Below are 17,683 nucleotides of genomic sequence, written 5' to 3' on the forward strand. Positions count from 1 at the left end.
AGACAAAAAATTTCCTGACAAGAATGCTCAGGATTTACTGTCTTAACAACTGTCATACATAACATACATCATTGTTCACTGTAGTTATCAGACTGTTTATTATATCCTTAGAACTTAGTTATCTTGTAACTGGAACTTTATACCTTTGACCCCCTTTCTCCTATTCTTATTGCCCTCAACCCCTGCCTCTAATAATCACAAATCTTATCTCTTTTTCTATGAATTTGAGGTTTTACTGGTTTGCTTTAGTTACTACATATAAGTGAGATTGTGTAGTATTTGTCTTTCTTTGTCTGACTTTATTTTCCAATGCCCTTGAGGTTCATCCATGTTGTGCAAATGGCAGATTTCTTCCTTCTTTCTGGCTGAATAATATCCTATATCCTTTTAAATACAGTGGCTATTTTTAAAATTTTCACTTTATCTTTTATTTTTTTTAACTTTTTTTTAAGATTTATTTATTTATTCGTTCAGAGAGAGAGAGAGAGAGAGAGAGAGAGAGGCAGAGACACAGGCAGAGGGAGAAGCGGGCTCCATGCAGGGAGCCCGACGCGGGACTCGATCTGGGGCCTCCAAGATCACGCCCTGGGCTGCAGGCGGCGCTAAACGGCTGCGCCACCGGGGCTGCCCTCACTTTATCTTTTATTTTCAACTATTAGATTATGAAATGCTTGGATGTGGTTTTCTTGACTTCTCCTTCATGAAGTTTATTGAGCTTTCTAAATCTTTGGGTTGATGTCCTTCAGTTTTGGAAAACTATTGGCCATCATGTTTTTAAAAATTGATTCTGGCTCATTCTCTCAATTCTACTGAGAATACAATTAAATATATGTTAAACCATTTGATTTAGAACAATGTAAAAACAATCAATGGTGGTACTACCATTTGATTAGGTACTATCATTGATTGTATTTACATTTTTCTGAATTTGCTTTTGTTTTTTCATTATGTTTTTCTCTGTATACAAGTTGAATATATTTTATTGAATTTTATTTGAGACCACTAACTCTGTCTTCCAGTGGGACTCCTCCTGCAGATTCTTCAAGACTGCAGATTTCACTCTGCCTTTTCATCCCCCTCCTCAGCTACTCACACTGTTCATACTCAATAAATATTCCATAAGAAGAGATAGTTGTGTGTTTCTGGTTCCTCTAAATCCAAATCCAGCTGGATTCTCTTTCTCCTAGAGGTCTCCCTCTCTCTCTGCATATTTCAAATGTAATCTTCAGCTTGTGCTCACACCTACCAAATGCTCACAGGACAGAAAATCTTCTTCAGATTCAGCTTTCCTATTTCTTTAAAAATATGAGTTTGGAGGCGTAGCTGGGTGGCTCAGCAGTTGAGTGTCTGCCTTTGGCTCAGGTCATGATCCTGGAGTCCTGGGATTGAGTCTCATATCAGGCTCCCTGCCGAGAGAGTGCTTCTCTCTCTCTGCCTCTCTCTGCCTGTCTCTGCCTCTCTCTGTGTGTCTCTCATGAATAAATAAATAAAACCTTAAAAATATATATGAGTTTTGAAAATTAATTCTGGTATTTTCAATTTATTTAGTGGAATATATGACTTTTGTTATGTATTACATTTTATTTAGTAATGGAAGTTATTCTCTTTTTATTACAATTTACAATATTGTAGGCCTACTTATAAATATTTTAAAACATTCATATATAATTGTGGGGAAATAAAACTTCTCTGAACTTCTCAGTGCTCTTGCAAAAAACTAATCTCCTGACACACAAAAAGTGTATATGATAATAGAGATAGAGCATATTTGTTTTCCTTTCTGCCAGAAATATTTCATCTTCACATTCAATAAGAATTAGATCTGTAGCCATTTGTCTAGTTAATTGATCTGATCCAAAAGGATAATAAAACTTCTCTTATCTCTCCAAGAGGGTCAAAGAGTCAGGGCCAGACAAGGTCCTAAATTAAGCCCATGGTGCCAGTAGTATTGGAACATTATCTCCTTTGGTATTTATATGTTAGAAAGGACGAAGTTCAGTGTTTGAAGACATTATCTGTGTCATTATCTGAAGTCATTATCTGGCCCTTGGAAAGACATATTTATATTACTAAGCATAAGGATAAGAACACAAGATCTTTTCCACCCCATCTTAATGGAATATTTGTTTTTCTCCTTGAAGGAGGTTGTTTGTCATATACATATATGACATAGATAAACACACACACATATATACATATATATAAAACAATGGAGAAAGTTCGTTGTTCTCTGTGCCTCATTTATGAGGTATCATAAGGTGCTACCTGTATGGAAAAAGATTGTTGCCTCTTATCACTGCAAGACTAAAGTGTGAGGACCCATGCAGTGACATCTGGCTCTTGATCTGGATGTGACCAACAGTTAAGTACTCTTCTTCTGACCCACGTCCTTAATTCAAGTGGGATAACATCAGACCCTCCATAATTCTTGGCAGTACAGTAGTACTATATAAGGACTTCATATTTTAATTAAACCAAATATTAATTTTATGTAAAATGAAAACTATTTTAGTGACTTGACTAATTTTTTTCCTGAATGCACAGATTAATGTTATTCATTCACTCATTCAACAAGTATTGTGCATGTTCCCAATATGTGGCAGTCCTTCTGCTTTGTCCTTTGAATGCTGTGACAATTAAGGTAGATATGATACTGGCCCAAGATGAAGATACAGTTAACTAGAGAAAAAAAAATGGCCAAAATGTGCAACTTAATAAAATATTATAATTTTTCATCTAATTCTTATTCCTACCGCTGACATTAAACAATTTATCTAAAAGAGTCATAGCAGAAATAAATCCTACCTGTATGCCCATGACATACAGTTTTCTCTGATATTGACAAGTAGTAAGTTCAGAATTGATAGTAATTGCAACAAAATAATTTAAAAGGATAGTATGCATATATGTGTTGAATATATGAGAGTGAGTCAGTATATGTGTGGGTGTACGTGTGTGTATACCATCCCTGAGGCTTTAGGGTGGAAATAATGAAGTCAAAAGTGAGAGTGTCACAGAAAGTTTTCTTGTGCACTTTCATTCATATTCACTCCACAAATAGCTATGAGGCACTACATGTCAAAAACAGTTTAAGTTCAATACATTAATCAAAGACTTTGTTTTTTTAAAAAAAAGACTTTGTTTTGCCTCTAAATATTATATTATTATGATATTGAATAACTGTTTAAACTCATCTAGTAGAAATTCCATACAGAAACTTAACTGTAGGTACTCAAGCAACATATCCTCTTCCACAAATTATGAATTTTAACTATTGAGCATTAATGTTAAATTATTGGCTACTGCAAGGTTCATTCTAATGAAGATAATGATATTTAAGAGAGCTCAGTCTAAATACAAAGAAACATCATTCTACTTAAAAGCAAAATATTTCCGTGTATCAACAAGATAGATACAAGGGGTGACCACGTACTTGGCTGATTGATTTTTGTGAGTGCCTCGTGAAGAAATCTAATTAACAAGAGTCACCCTGATGAATATCACTCCTAATATTTAATGTTTTATAAGTTTTAATATGCCTTCTACTACATGTATTCAAATTCAGATTTCATAATGAATACATTACTTATTCATTTATTTCTGCGTTTTTGCAGAAATTAAAATTAAAATATACATAATATAAGGACCTGGAACAATTCACCAGAGTTCATTGTAATTAACAATATTTGAAGTGCTATGTTCCAATCTTCTATAAATTGTTTTTTAACTTTCTCTAATTTTTTAGACTAGACATTGTTTCTTTCTCAGTGGAGAAACATATATATGCCATAATTAGCAAAAACAAAAATAAAACACTTTACCATGAGGAAATACATTCATATATTTACATATATGTTTATTATATATGATATCAATATGTGTAATTGATTATAACATTATAAAGTCATCATCCATAGTAAAAAAAAATGTAAAAACACAAAATTGACATATGAAAGAAGTCTAACCATTAATATAGCTGATAATAAATGTTTTCCTATTGATTTTCACTTTAAAAAAATACCAATTCTGGGGGACCTGGGTAGATTAGTGGCTGAGTATCTGCCTTTGGCTCCGGTCGTGATCCCAGGGTCCTGGGATCGAGTTCTGCATCTGGTTCCCCACAGGAAGCCTGCTTTTCCCTCTGCCTATGTCTCTGCCTCTCTCTCTGTGTTTCTCATGAATAAATAAATAAAATATTTTTAAAAAAAATACCAGTTCTTTATTTATAATTTGAAATAAGAAGAAAGAGAAAAACTATTACTATAATATAAATGATCATAAAATTTTTCTGCTGAAGAAAATACTATTATTACAAACAATATTACAGTGACTTAGGATAGGACTAAATAACACAAACCAGTAAGTAGAGACCCAGATGATTCTAAAATACTCACTTCACAGTAGAAAGTCAATTGGAAAGACTTACATACCCAGAATTTTTCTTTCTGTCCTTGTGCTCCTTTCAGTGTACCCCATCTACGAATAATAATAAAAAATACTGGCATGATTAAAAATGTTTGATTTGTCTCTTGATAAAATGTAAATTACTGTCAGATTTTGATCTTTTTTATTTTCCTTATGGCTTCAACCTGGTTTACTATTGATTTTGTGAATTTATGTGAAAACATGTATATGTGTATATTATTTCATAAAATGGCTATGTGCCTAATGTGGGATTTCAATTTACACATATATGTATGGAAATCAAATCTTTTACTCCCATTATCAATGTAGCATGTAACAATCCATAATAAACATTCCTGGGGGAAAAAAAACATTCCTGGAAGAAATACAAATTTATTAAAATATTTTAAATATGTCCATTTGCTAGAAAGTTGTTCTTAGTAGGGGACAGAATAAAATGATGGTACCATAGCACAGAAGTATTGTCTAAAGAAGGCAGGTTTACAGTAGAGATCTTGGGGGGCATTCAAGAAAATACATTAATGCATATAGATCTTTGAGCTCAAAAGGGAGGGAAGAAAAAATGATGTGGAAGATGGGATAACACTGATAAAACTTTCTCTTTTTCCCAGAATTGACTAAGGCGTCATGGTTCCCATCTGTCTCGGTTTTCTGCTACACATAGGAATAGTAGACTGGAATACTTTAAGGTTTCAGATATGCTGGACAGTTTAATCTGTAAGTTCAAGATGGTTTGGTTTTGAAAACCACTATGCAGTTTTATAATTATATTTACATCCTTGTAACTTTTCTACCAAAAGCTATTATCACCGTGGAAAAAAAATTACCACTCACAATAAGTGCCCCCAAATCTCCAAAGGTTATTATGTGCTTCAAGCAGTAGGTCATATCTGAAACTGCATTGCTCATTTTCTACTCATTTATCATAACTATCATAACAATTTCAAACAGTCTTTACCTCAATCAAACTTCCATTCAGGTGGTCTGGCTACTAGTTACTTTAGCTATTTACATAAAATACAAGAGTAAATCAGAAATATCTAAGGAACCATTCAACTCCAAAATAAAACAGGCAGGAGAGGAATCCCATATCTGAGATTTCACCAAATACATGAGAAGTTCAGGGCAGTTTTGCTTGATGCACTAATGAGCCTCCTAAGAAAGAAAGCCTAATCAAAAAAGAGGTATCCAGACAGGATAAGCTTGATCTAGTAACTAAGTCACAATCAAAAGGGAGGAGGAGCAACTGAGACAATAATTCTCCTTTGCTCACATCTATCCACACTGGACTCAGCTAAGTTTCAAGCTGGGGGAAGGGTCAGACTTGTCATAAGAACTGACTATTTCACTAAAAACTATATAGTATATAAAACCCCACGAATGACACCCAAATAGAAGATGATACCAAAAATAGATAAAAGTTCCTTTCCCCTTTGTAAGATCTAACTTCTTGGGTTCCAATGCATCAAGGATGCTGCATGGGAAGAAAAAGGAGTATTCAACAGAGAGAACAGAAAAGACATGCAAGAAAAATATACCAGGATCTGAATATTGCATTTAGTATTAAGTCCTTTTCAGATACCTCTAGGCATTCTCAGAAATACTAAGACACCGTTTGAAGATACACAGTTGCATATGGGGTTCAGATTTAGCAAAATAAAAACTACACATAATTCCATTACCAACAGATAAGAAACTAAATTTAAGGAAGCAGAATATGTTTTTCACAAAGCTGAAGAGACTTCAGAATGTAGTCGTTTGTCTTATTCCAGTATTACCAATTAAATTAAAAGTGAAATAAGCTAATTTGGAGACATATAAGAAATACAAACTATTATTTTTACCACTGTTCAATAGCCTATTTTTTCATAAGTCCTATACATTTTGTTAAGATTATCTAAATAATATTTTCAATATAATATATAATAGATATATTAGACATATATATAATAGCAATAATTCTTATTTTGTAAGTCTATTAACTTTTTGGAGTTGCTATAAGTTCCAGGAAACACGACTGTTCATTATAACTTAAAGTTGCCTTCATTAAAACACATTTCTAACCCAGAGAAAATGCCAATATTCAGATTATTACAGATATTCTCAAAATAGACAGAAAAACAAATCAAGTTTTCCAAATAGAGGTGAGAGTAGAAGAAGAAAGGAAGGCCACTAAGGTTGATAGTCTTAGAGACTAGGATGCTTGTGAAAGAAAATTACTAACTCTGATAAAAAATTCAGATAAAAAGAATATTACACCTCACCAAGGAAGCTATTGTGCAGTTCCCTATGTTACAGCCTCTATGTCAGATGACAGCTAAGGTCCATCTATCACAGGATCTAACATTTATACAGCAAATTTCAGTTATCTTTTCTCACCTGTATCATTTTTAGACAGTTTCTAAGAGGGTAATCAGCCCATAGAGTCATGGTAGTGTATTGCAAAGAAATATAACTGTGGGTTGTTTTTTAAATATCCAATGCTTTCTGAAATATTGGGAAAAATCACTTTGCCCTAAGTGATTTCCCACCGGTATCATGGCAAATTCACATAACTAAAACCTTTATCCAAACAAAAACAAAGGTTAACTGGTACAAAATAAGAAGGCTATTTATATTGCTCATTTATAGGCAAAAGTTCCTCTTTTCTTGAACTATGAAGGGCATTTTCATATATATATGAATATATGAAATATGAATAATATATATTCAGGAATATATATAGATACCTGAATCGTGGTACTGGACTTTGACTTGTCCTTATACCAATAGGCTGAATACTCTAGAAACAGGTATATATTTTTACGAATGTCCTCTTGTAAGTCAATGGCTGTCTTTGGGGACATAAGGATCTTTATTACATTCATATATACTCTAAACATAACTATCTACATTCCTCTTTCCCTCATTTATACATCTTAATTTTAAGGACTACTTATAAACATTTTTTCGATAGACCAGGACCATAACCTTACTCTGTTGAGATTGTTTCCTTAACTCTGCTAATTTGAAATAAGTTATACAATCGGGTCACAAGTTTGAAAAATCTTGATAGTGGCTTTTCTCACTTCAAGAAATTCTACATGTGAACTATACTGTTCTTTTGAGTTTTTTGTACTTACTTCATTAAGTTAAATTGTTTCAATTATTTAAGACCCAGTAATACTTCTTTTCTCTCAAAATTTAGTGACACTCAGGAAAATGCTTGTATTGAAAAAATCTGGGAGGGCAGCCCGGGTGGCTCAGCGGTTTAGCACTGCCTTTGGCCCAGGGCATGATCCTGGAGACCCAGGATTGAGTCCCATGTCGGGCTCCCTGCATGAAGCCTGCTTCTCCCTCTGCCTGTGTCTCTGCCTCTCTCTCTGTCTCTCTCTCTCTCTCATGAATAAATAAATAAAATCTTAAAAAAAAAAGAAAAAGAAAAAATCTGGGCAACTATCATATCACATTCCCTGGGGATGCCTGAGAGCTGACAGTTCCCTAGTCTGAGTCTAGGGAATCTCCCATTTCAAGCATGTGATCCTTTAAGCTCTTCCTTCTGTATTGGTTTTATTTGCCCACTTTTAGGTAGTTCTGGAAAAACTATTCTTTTGCATAATATCAAGAGTATTTCTGGAGAGACTATACATTCTGAAGAATAAAGCATTAAAACCCATTAAAGGATGATTTAAGATTTTGTATTAAGATTTTTGTATTGCTAAGGTTACAAATATCTTTATGCATGTTCTCTTTAAAAAGGATACTGTTTTCAGATAACTGTTCTAATCAATACTAGAATTCTGAAAAGCATAGTTTAAGCTATGTCTAGATATCAAGATTATTGGAAATGAGTAATTACTTTGTATAGGATTTTTAAAAAATTTTATTTATTTATTCCTGAGACACAGAAAGAGGCAGAAACATAAGCAAAGGGAGAAGCAAGATCCATGCAGAGAGCCCAATGACGGACTCAATCCCCAGACTCCAGGATCGTGCCCTGGGCCAAACGCAGGCGCCAAACCACTGAGTCACCCAGGTGCCCCATACATAGGACTTTAAATCATAGTGTCACTCTTGTTGTTTCTCCTTGGTTTCAGTTTATTTTGTCCTTGAGGAGCATATATTCAGTGGTGGTCACATTAAATATGGCAAATAAGAGAGAACTGGAGATATGACTTTCTTAAGGTAATATTTATATTCCCATAAATATCTCCTTCAAAAAAAAGCAGAGAATCTCTGTGTACTTCATCAACTTATTTCTGCCTTTATTCAGAAAACTGTTGTTTAGTATAAAGAAGATATATTTTTTGCCCTCAAGAAGCTGACAGTCTAATGAGTTATTAAATTGTTTTTTAATTATTTAAGATCCATTAATACTTGTTTTCTCTCAAAATTTAGTGTTACCTGGGAAAATGCTGGTATTGAAAAATCTGGACAGCCATTGTGCCACATTCCCTGAGGCTTCCTGAGAACTGACAGTTCCCTATAGTGAGTGAGAAATATAACTAATGGGAGTGAAATGAAAAATGAACAAGTATAAAAATAATTTGAATCCCCCAAAATAATTTGAATCCATAATTGCTACCTTCGTAAAAGCATGTTTTAAAATTTTCTATGGCTCAGAGACAAAAAAATAACTGTCTACTGAGGGCAAAGATGACTTCCTTCACAGAACTGAGTAGAAATTCTTCAGGTACAAATGAAGTGTAAGTACAATAACTAAGCACAAATTCGTAAGAGAGCCGGTAAAACTTTATCTTAGCCTAGTCAAAGAGGAGCTCTTGGTCCTCTGAGACTGGAGAACAGTGAAAAAAACAACAGGAAATCAAGTTTGAAAAGCATATTTGGCTCAAGCCAAAAAGAGCACCCATAGCCACTAGCATTGGCACTTACAAAGTTGATGGTAAAGAGTCATTCAAATATGGCAATGATGTGATCCAGATAGTCTTTCAGAGAGACAACTCTGATGCTGGGGTGGGGGAGAGATTCCAGGGGAAGGAAATTGAAAGCATAAGATGAATGTTGGTCCTTAAAGCAAGAAATAATGAAATTCTGAAAAATAATCTAAGATCCATAAATGAAGTCTTGTTTATTCTTTTAACACTTTTATTCCAGTACCTAGAATAGTCACTAAGACATTCATAGTCAACCCTAACTATATATTTGTTGAGAAGTGAATTGAAATACACTGGCAGTAAGTGAATTGAATAAACAGGAGGACACAGATTTGAGAGCTATTTTGGAGGTATACTTAATGGTATTATGCTAAGCAAAGTCAGTCAGTCAGAGAAAGACAAATACCATATGATTTTACTCATGTGTAGAATTTAAGAAACAAAACAAATGATCAAAGGGGGAAAAAGAGAGGGAAACCAAAAAACACTCTTAACTATGAAGAACAAACTAATGGTCACCAGAGGGGAGAAGGGTGAGGGAATGGGTGAAACAGGGGGATGAAGGACTGTACTTGTTGGTGAGGAGCACCAGATGATCTATGGAAGTGCTGAATCATTAAATTGTACACCTGAAACTAATATTACACTGTATGTTAACTAACTGGAATTTAAATAAAAACTTTTTAAAAAGTGATGGAATTTGTTGGCCAAACAGAAAGGGAGAAGAAAGAGTGAAGGTTAACCCTAGGATTTTAAGGATGAATGAATAGGAGCCCCCAAAGTGGTGTTACTTATAGTGCACTTAATATTACACAGAGATATGCTCCCCAAAATCAGGTTGATGTGTCATTGCCTAAGACTGTAATTACAGAGAGGCTTCGTCTGGTTTTGAGTTCTCCCTACTGATAATGGTTCTGCATATTAGCCTTTAAATTCAATACTTTTTAGGGTTTTGACAGGTAAAATACTGTAAGAACCAAAGAAAACTGATTATTAAGAGAAATTGTAAAAGAGCTTTTCTGTAGATTGAGGGATTCCTCTGTGATGAGAATAATTATTTCCTAACTCACATGTCAAGATCACATTTGCTTAAGAATCAAGTTCTTTAAAACAGATCTCACATTCATCTAAGAACCTGGAGTTACAAGGAGAAAAAAAAGTTTTATATTATATTGATCGTAGGTGTAATATACTGTAGCAGAATCATCTAGACTACAACGATTCAATATATCTGACAATTTACTACTTCTGGGATCCCAGTGTGTGCCCAATAGACTAACAATAGGAATTCAAACACATGTTTTCTGAGCAGACAAATTTGGTATTAGTGAATATAGATCCACACAGATAAAAAATAAAGTTTCTCAACAGTGGGCATGTAAAGAAATCTTATGCAGTGCAGCTACTAGAACAGGAAATTTAGGAGGAAAACAGAGAACAAATATATAAGAGAGCCTGATATGGAACTCCAACCCTTCTTATTAAGGAAATTAAAGTCAGATAGGATACAAGTATAAAGGAACCACCAGATGAGCCTCAAGCCAATAACAATGATATGACTACTCTGGATATAGGATTTTACTTTTAAAGGTGAGATTACAGATAGAGAGGCTCTCAGCTCCCTTCACACAAAGATTTGAAAGATTGTGCAGCAAGAATGAGGCAAAGATAAGCAGGCTTTTGTTGCCTTATGAATGTTCTCTCCGAGACACTCAGAAACTTCATTGAAAAAATGCTCAGCCCAGGCCTAGTGAGTATGGCAGGGCTGAATAGGATAGAGAGCTGTAGAAGGTGCTAATTAATGCTAGATCAAAGATGAAAGAAAATAGACTGCAGGGGAAAGCAAAATAAAATGAGGGCATTCCCCATCTTCCTTCATTTCCTACTTAAGCAAAATGTAAATCAAGCCAGGGTTTATCCAGTCTAAGATCAGGCACTTTGATTGCTCCGTTCTGTCTTGGGGCTATCAATTTTGTCATAGTTTGGAGAAGTAATGGAGATCTGTGAAAGATCAATTTTTAGTATGAAAATATCAGAGACAACTGTATGCTCCTAATATTAATCATCCAATCAACACTACTTACTGAGTTGCTGATATATTGCTTATCCTACACTATCCTAATATTTCAGGAAGCAAAAATATTGTAAGCATAATGCCACAAGTAATTTGACCTATAAAAATGAGTAGGGAAGAAAATGACAACAAAGTTGTGTACAAGTACATTCTGGTCAGAATGTTTCGCTGTAGAACAGAGAAGGAACCTTCTGCATTTGTTGTATTAATGGAATATATGTTGAGATGTTCACAATCATGTGAAATCTACTTAGGAGAAGGAGTACAGGATCAAAAGTTTCCATCGTCACCAATGACAAGTACCTAGGGTGGTATCTTACGAAGACATACTGTGAGGAAAGACTGTAGTCCTTTGACATTAGGAGTAGAAATTACTTATCTTCTCATAAAATCTCAGCACTCGAAGGAGCCTCAGAAATTACAGTATACTCCAGGTTATGGCTTACAGGCTAAATCTGGCCCACTGTCTGTTTTCACAAATCAAGTATTATGGAAAAAATAAAACTTATTTATTTACATATTATCTCAGTCAGCTAATGGCAGAGCTGACTTGTCAAGACCATGTGGCACAAAGACTTAATCTGACTCCGTTCCAATTTCTGTGCTTCATAGATAAAGCAACTAAGACCCAAAGAGGTTAAGTAACGCTTCAAAATTACATGGTAAGTGGCTAAACTGGTATTCACATCTAAGGCTCAATTAATAGCACAAGAAATGAAAAGTAGGACTACCAGAAAACAGAACTGTGTGGAATCATTTATGGTTGAGATAATGGAAGGCATTACAGGTCTTGAGTAATTTGTAGAAGCTGTCTAGAAGAAATGAGGACATACCCGAAGGAAGAATATTCAATGCCAAGAATTACTCTGTGTGCATTCATAGAGAAACCAAGAAAGTTTTAGGAAGAGGATTGTAGACAGCCATAAAAAGATAAAGCTGGTGATGGTGAGCAAAGACTGAAATGGAAAAGAAGGGGGGTGGAGGCAGGAAGAACAGTTTGGTCATTTTAACAGTATTCCAACCAAGGGTACATTAATCACACCTAACCATCTCACTTATATCCAGAAATTTAATGAATACAATCATTACAATAATGGGGATGTAAAAGAATATTTAATGTATTCATTTATCAAAATAAATCAAAGTTATCACTTAATATCACAAGTAGTACTCATTCATCACCTGCAAACTTTATATTTCTGCAACCTTTTTCCTTTTTATTGTAATATAGACTTGGCCTGACTTTCTCTTTAGTCTTAATAAAGTAGTTAGTAATGTCCTCCAAGTTTCTGCTCAGAGAAGACATTGTAAATTGCCATAGCAGCACATGCCTTTTAACAAAATCTCCCACTTCATTCATTCATCAGAATATCGTATTCTTGGAGAACAGGATAGAATTCTGATCCTAGATTCTGGAAAGGTAAGCTTATAACATATGCCTTCTAAAAATGTACAGTGAGAACCGTGAAAGCACTCTCTTTAAAAAACAAAACAAAACAAAACAAAACAGAAAAACAGCTAATTCATACTCCAGCTGAAAGAAAGAAGTCAGAAGCTGCTATACTTTCTACTCCTGATGTCCCCTCCCCCCACCACAGCTTTGGAAATTCACAAACATTTACTTTACCTCCATGTAAATTCTATCATATTCGGAATTTTGAAGGCAACACCTATCACAGAAGGCATTAGTTAATAGAAAAAGATCACAAAAAAATAATTTAAGCTAAATTTAGATCGCACTCTACCAGGATCTAATGAAATCCCATCATCACACTGGCCTCCCAAATCTGAACAATCTGCAGACATTAACACTTACTCAACAAGAAGGTAAAGTGTACTTTCCCAATTGCTTAAAGCCTTTCTCAGCCTTGGCATAACCCATTGCTCCTGTTCTTTATGAATTTCAGAAATCACCTATAGTCATCTTTCTCAACTGAAACATTTGTTCATGTACCACATCTTTCCCTGATGTTTACCAACAAGGAAATTTTTATTTCCAACCATGCTGATTTTACACAATCCAGTACAGCTTCCTTGGTACCAGTAGAATCATAGTATCCAAGGCTATGAAACTTTTAGCACATTTACCAAAGAAATTATTCATTTTCTCTTACAGTCACATTTCTCTTTCCTGTCTCGTTGTTATTCATCTACTTGTGTTTCCAGAGTAAGTGGGATCAAAAAATTTTTTAATAATAATAAATTGCAATAATACATATAAAGTTTTATATCATAGGTAAGTACTCATTGATGCCATATTAGAATCAGTTCCAAATTATAGTTTCTACAAATAATTCTGAAAATAGGCTCAGAGGAATGAAGAAAAGGGAAGTACGAACTTTTAAAAATCAAATGAAGTGCAAAGGGAATAGCCTACTAGGTGGAAGGCACACTGTCTCATTTAATCCTCACAACGAGACCGTGAGCATTAAATTATTATCCAATGTAGTAGATGAGAGAAATGAAGATAGAGAGATTAAATAACTTGCCTAAGATCACCCAAGGAAAGGGGTCGAACTAGCATTTGAATCTAAACTTGACTCGAAAACCCAGTTCTTTATACCCTACAGCTTGCCTCCATAACCTATTCTGAGGCAATAAAGACCTTAGAGACCTTTATGAGTGTGTGTGTTGTCTGTGTATGTGCGTGTATGTATGTACACCTATACATTGTTTTATAAGTAACATTCTTATGAATGTCAAGAGAGCTTTCTAAGAATTCTTTTTAAAATGATGCTTCTACAATGCCTGCTTCTAAATAAAAATGAAGCTTTTGGGGGGCTATTGTTTGGTTTTGTAAAAGGTCAGTGTGTAGTAACAGCCGTTATAGAGTAGAATGGACCTAGTCAGTGTTTGAGATGATGAATCAATGAGACACCAATGTCAAACAGGAGAAAACAAATGGAGCACGAACTGTTCTGTCAATTTGATTCAGTGCTGACAGACAAAGGCAACATGATTCAATCAACTCTGAAAATAGAAGAAAAATAAAACTCATTTATCAGTTGTACTGTCACCAGGTCCCTCTCCACTGCCACTCTTTTGTTACTGAGTTCAACTCAAAGAATCTCAAGAATCTGCAGAATTTCCCAGTGGCTTTCTTGAATGATTGATTGATAGCTTTCTATGCCTGCATCAAATTAGTAGGTCTGATTTTATTTTACTTATTTAAGATCTTCACATTATTAATCTCATCATCCTCAGCATCTAGCCAGGTGTTTAGTAAATAATCATTGCACAATAAAATTTCTTTAAAATTTCAGTTGAGAATCAATGTGGGGAGGTATCTACCTGAACTAAGTAATAGCACTGTTTTACAAAGAAGTTAAAATATTTTTGGAAGTCATTCAATTTTAACAGCCAAAGGACTCTTTTAGCCTTTGTATAGTCTTAATTAATTAGGTTTGCTTTCATCAAGTTTAATACACACACAATAGAAAAATATATGAATGCTGAGTAAACTCACATAGGAGAAGTCAAATCTGGCAGGACTTAAGATGGATATAAAAATATTTTGGTGTAATTTGCACCTACAATTGTAACCACAGATACATATGCAAAGCTTTAGCAAGAAAAACCAACTGCTATTTATGCTTTCTTTTTCTGCAGACTTTGATGGCACCAAGGCCAAAGAGCATTTTTCAGTAACTGTTTTCTGAGACCTCTCAGCAACATTTCACACTACTAACTGTTCCTGCCTCCTTGGCACACATTCTCCTCCAGGTCTATGTGATACCTACCCTGGTTCTCCCTCTTTGATCTTAAGTCTTCTTTACTAGCCTCTTCTTCTCCATTTGAGCTTTAAATATTGGGGTTCTTCAGGTTTGAGTCTGGAACTTTCCTTTCCATTCTGATGGCTTCAGCTGTCATCTAAATGTTGATCATTTTCAATAGTTTCTCTTTGGGCTCATACAAGCTTATAGTGCATTCGTGATACCTACCCCTCAAATCACACCTTCCAACAAATTACCAAGTCTTGTCAATTGTACCAAAAAAGATAGATCTCACACTCATTTACTCATATTTAGAACTAGCAACCTACTCCAAGCTACCATCAGTTTCCTGATCAGAGCTTCTGACATTAATTTCCTAATTGTTCTTTCTGTGCCACCTTCAACCCCATAATTTCATTATCTGACATCACATAGAGGGAGCTTTTTAAAAAATGCAAATTATGTAATTTTTTCTGTTGAAAACCCTTGGAAATAACTTCCCTAAGCTTGGGACGATATTCAAAACTCTAATCATAAATAACAAGGCACTACAAGCTTTGTCCTATATCTACTTTATCTCTTGTCTTTTGACCACATTGTCTATGAAATTAATTTGCATTCTCAGGGTAACAAGATAAATAAAATACAAGTATCATAAACAAATTGAAAGGATAGCAGGTAAGGCAAGGAAACTACAGTATCAATAGCAGATTTTACACATGAGTCTAAGGTTATTGTGAATCAGAATTAATTCTTTGGGAAACTAAAATAAAGATATAAAGGGGTCATTTGATAAAACTGCACACAATGCTCCATGGAATTCTGAAATGAGGCAACAGAAGTTCAGCGAATTACGTTGTCTTCTTCAGGAAGTATTTTATGATAGCTTTTCTGGTATTTATTATGCTCTTTACTTCATATAAATTTGATAGTGGAGGACTGTATTTTTATAAGATTAATATCTTGTTCTGTTAATTAAAAATGTTGTTGACTTTGATTTCATGCTTTTTGAAAGTGGGTAACTTTTACTTTATTGTCTTTTTCTTCACACTTGGACAATTCAACATTGTGCATAATTTTAATATTTCCACATAATAACTTTTTAAAAAATAGCACAGACATACTTATGTATAGTATTATACAAGGAGCTATACACATTAATATAATCCAGTATTTTTGAGCCAAAATATCAGAATCTTATTAAAATGCTTTTTTTAGTTACACATCTTTTGAGAATATTTTTAAGTGCATCATGAGCAGGATTATGGCATCGAGTTCATGTATGTGAAGCATTTAGAACAGTGCCAAGAATTTAAACACTACACAAAGGAGTTAGCAGTAACTGTTACTACTTTGTCAGCACATTGTTATTATAACCAACTCACCAAATTTGATGAGTTAATTTTCTGGAAAAATATCTATTCAATCAAAGAGTTGAGAGCCAAATAAATAAATGAAAATAAGTTATGCTAGTGAAGATATAAAATAATTATTACCCCAAAAATAGCTTTAGAGTCAGATAGTTTAATGTAAGCTTAAGGAAAAGTTACCTTACATATACTTTCAGAAATTTGAAAATTACCCATTTTATGAGACTATCATAATGTTACCAAAATCTGAAAAGGCAAAACATAAAACAAACTTTATTCTAGTTTTCTTGATAAGTAAAATCGTAAAGCTTGAAATAAATTGCTAACAAATTACACATATTGGTGTGTATATAGCCTATGAGCCTTCAAATCATACTAAATTCTAGAAGTATAACTATTAAGTATAGAAATTCACTGATAGAATATAACACTAGATCTATTGAAAAACATTCACTCATCTTAACATATATTAAAAATTTCTATTACATTTTTAAAACTCACTATGATCAAAACTCTATTTTTTTAAGTAATTTCTTCACCCAACATGGGGCTTAAACTCAAGATCCTGAGATCAAGAGTTACCTCCTCTACCAGCCAAGCCAGCCAGGCATCCCTGACCAATACTTTTTAAAAACAGATAGAAAGATACTTCCTTTTATTTTTTTTAATTTTCTTGTAAAGATTTTATTTATTGGGATCCCTGGGTGGCGCAGCGGTTTGGCGCCTGCCTTTGGCCCAGGGCGCGATCCTGGAGACCCAGGATCGAATCCCACATCGGGCTCCCGGTGCATGGAGCCTGCTTCTCCCTCTGCCTATGTCTCTGCCCCCCCCCCTCTCTCTCTCTCTCTCTCTCTCTGTGACTATCATAAATAAATAAAAATTTAAAAAAAAAGATTTTATTTATTTATTCATGAGAGACACAGAAAGAGAGGCAGAGACACAGGCAGAGGGAGAAGCAGGCTCCATGCAAGGCAGCCCGACGTGGGACTCGATCCTGGGTCCCCAGGATCACGCCCTGACTTTTAAAAAAGACAATTGATATTCAGTCAAGAACCAGCACATAGTTAAAGATTAAACCTCAGAGGAATTAAATTTAAAGGAAGAAAATTATGGTGAGGCATCTTTCCAAGCTAGAGCGTTCTTGAAGCCCTAGACAATTTAATATACATAAAATAAGTTTTTGTTTTTCTCCGGAGTTATTTTGATGTGTACAATAGAATATTTTCT

The 17,683-nt window shown here is 34.4% G+C and overlaps 1 protein-coding gene across 1 annotated transcript in view; it reads right to left on the reverse strand.

Moving 5' to 3' along the window:
• Positions 1-17,683, reverse strand: part of TINAG (tubulointerstitial nephritis antigen) — a 91,852-nt gene that overhangs the window by 12,483 nt on the left and 61,686 nt on the right. The window contains exon 10 of the mRNA XM_041754016.1: positions 4,431-4,476. Within this exon, the coding sequence (XP_041609950.1) occupies positions 4,431-4,476 (46 nt within the window). The remainder of the gene's footprint in view (positions 1-4,430; positions 4,477-17,683) is intronic.

This window comes from Vulpes lagopus, chromosome 1, assembly GCF_018345385.1.
Source record: "Vulpes lagopus strain Blue_001 chromosome 1, ASM1834538v1, whole genome shotgun sequence".
In the NCBI taxonomy this organism is placed as follows: Eukaryota; Metazoa; Chordata; class Mammalia; order Carnivora; family Canidae; genus Vulpes; species Vulpes lagopus.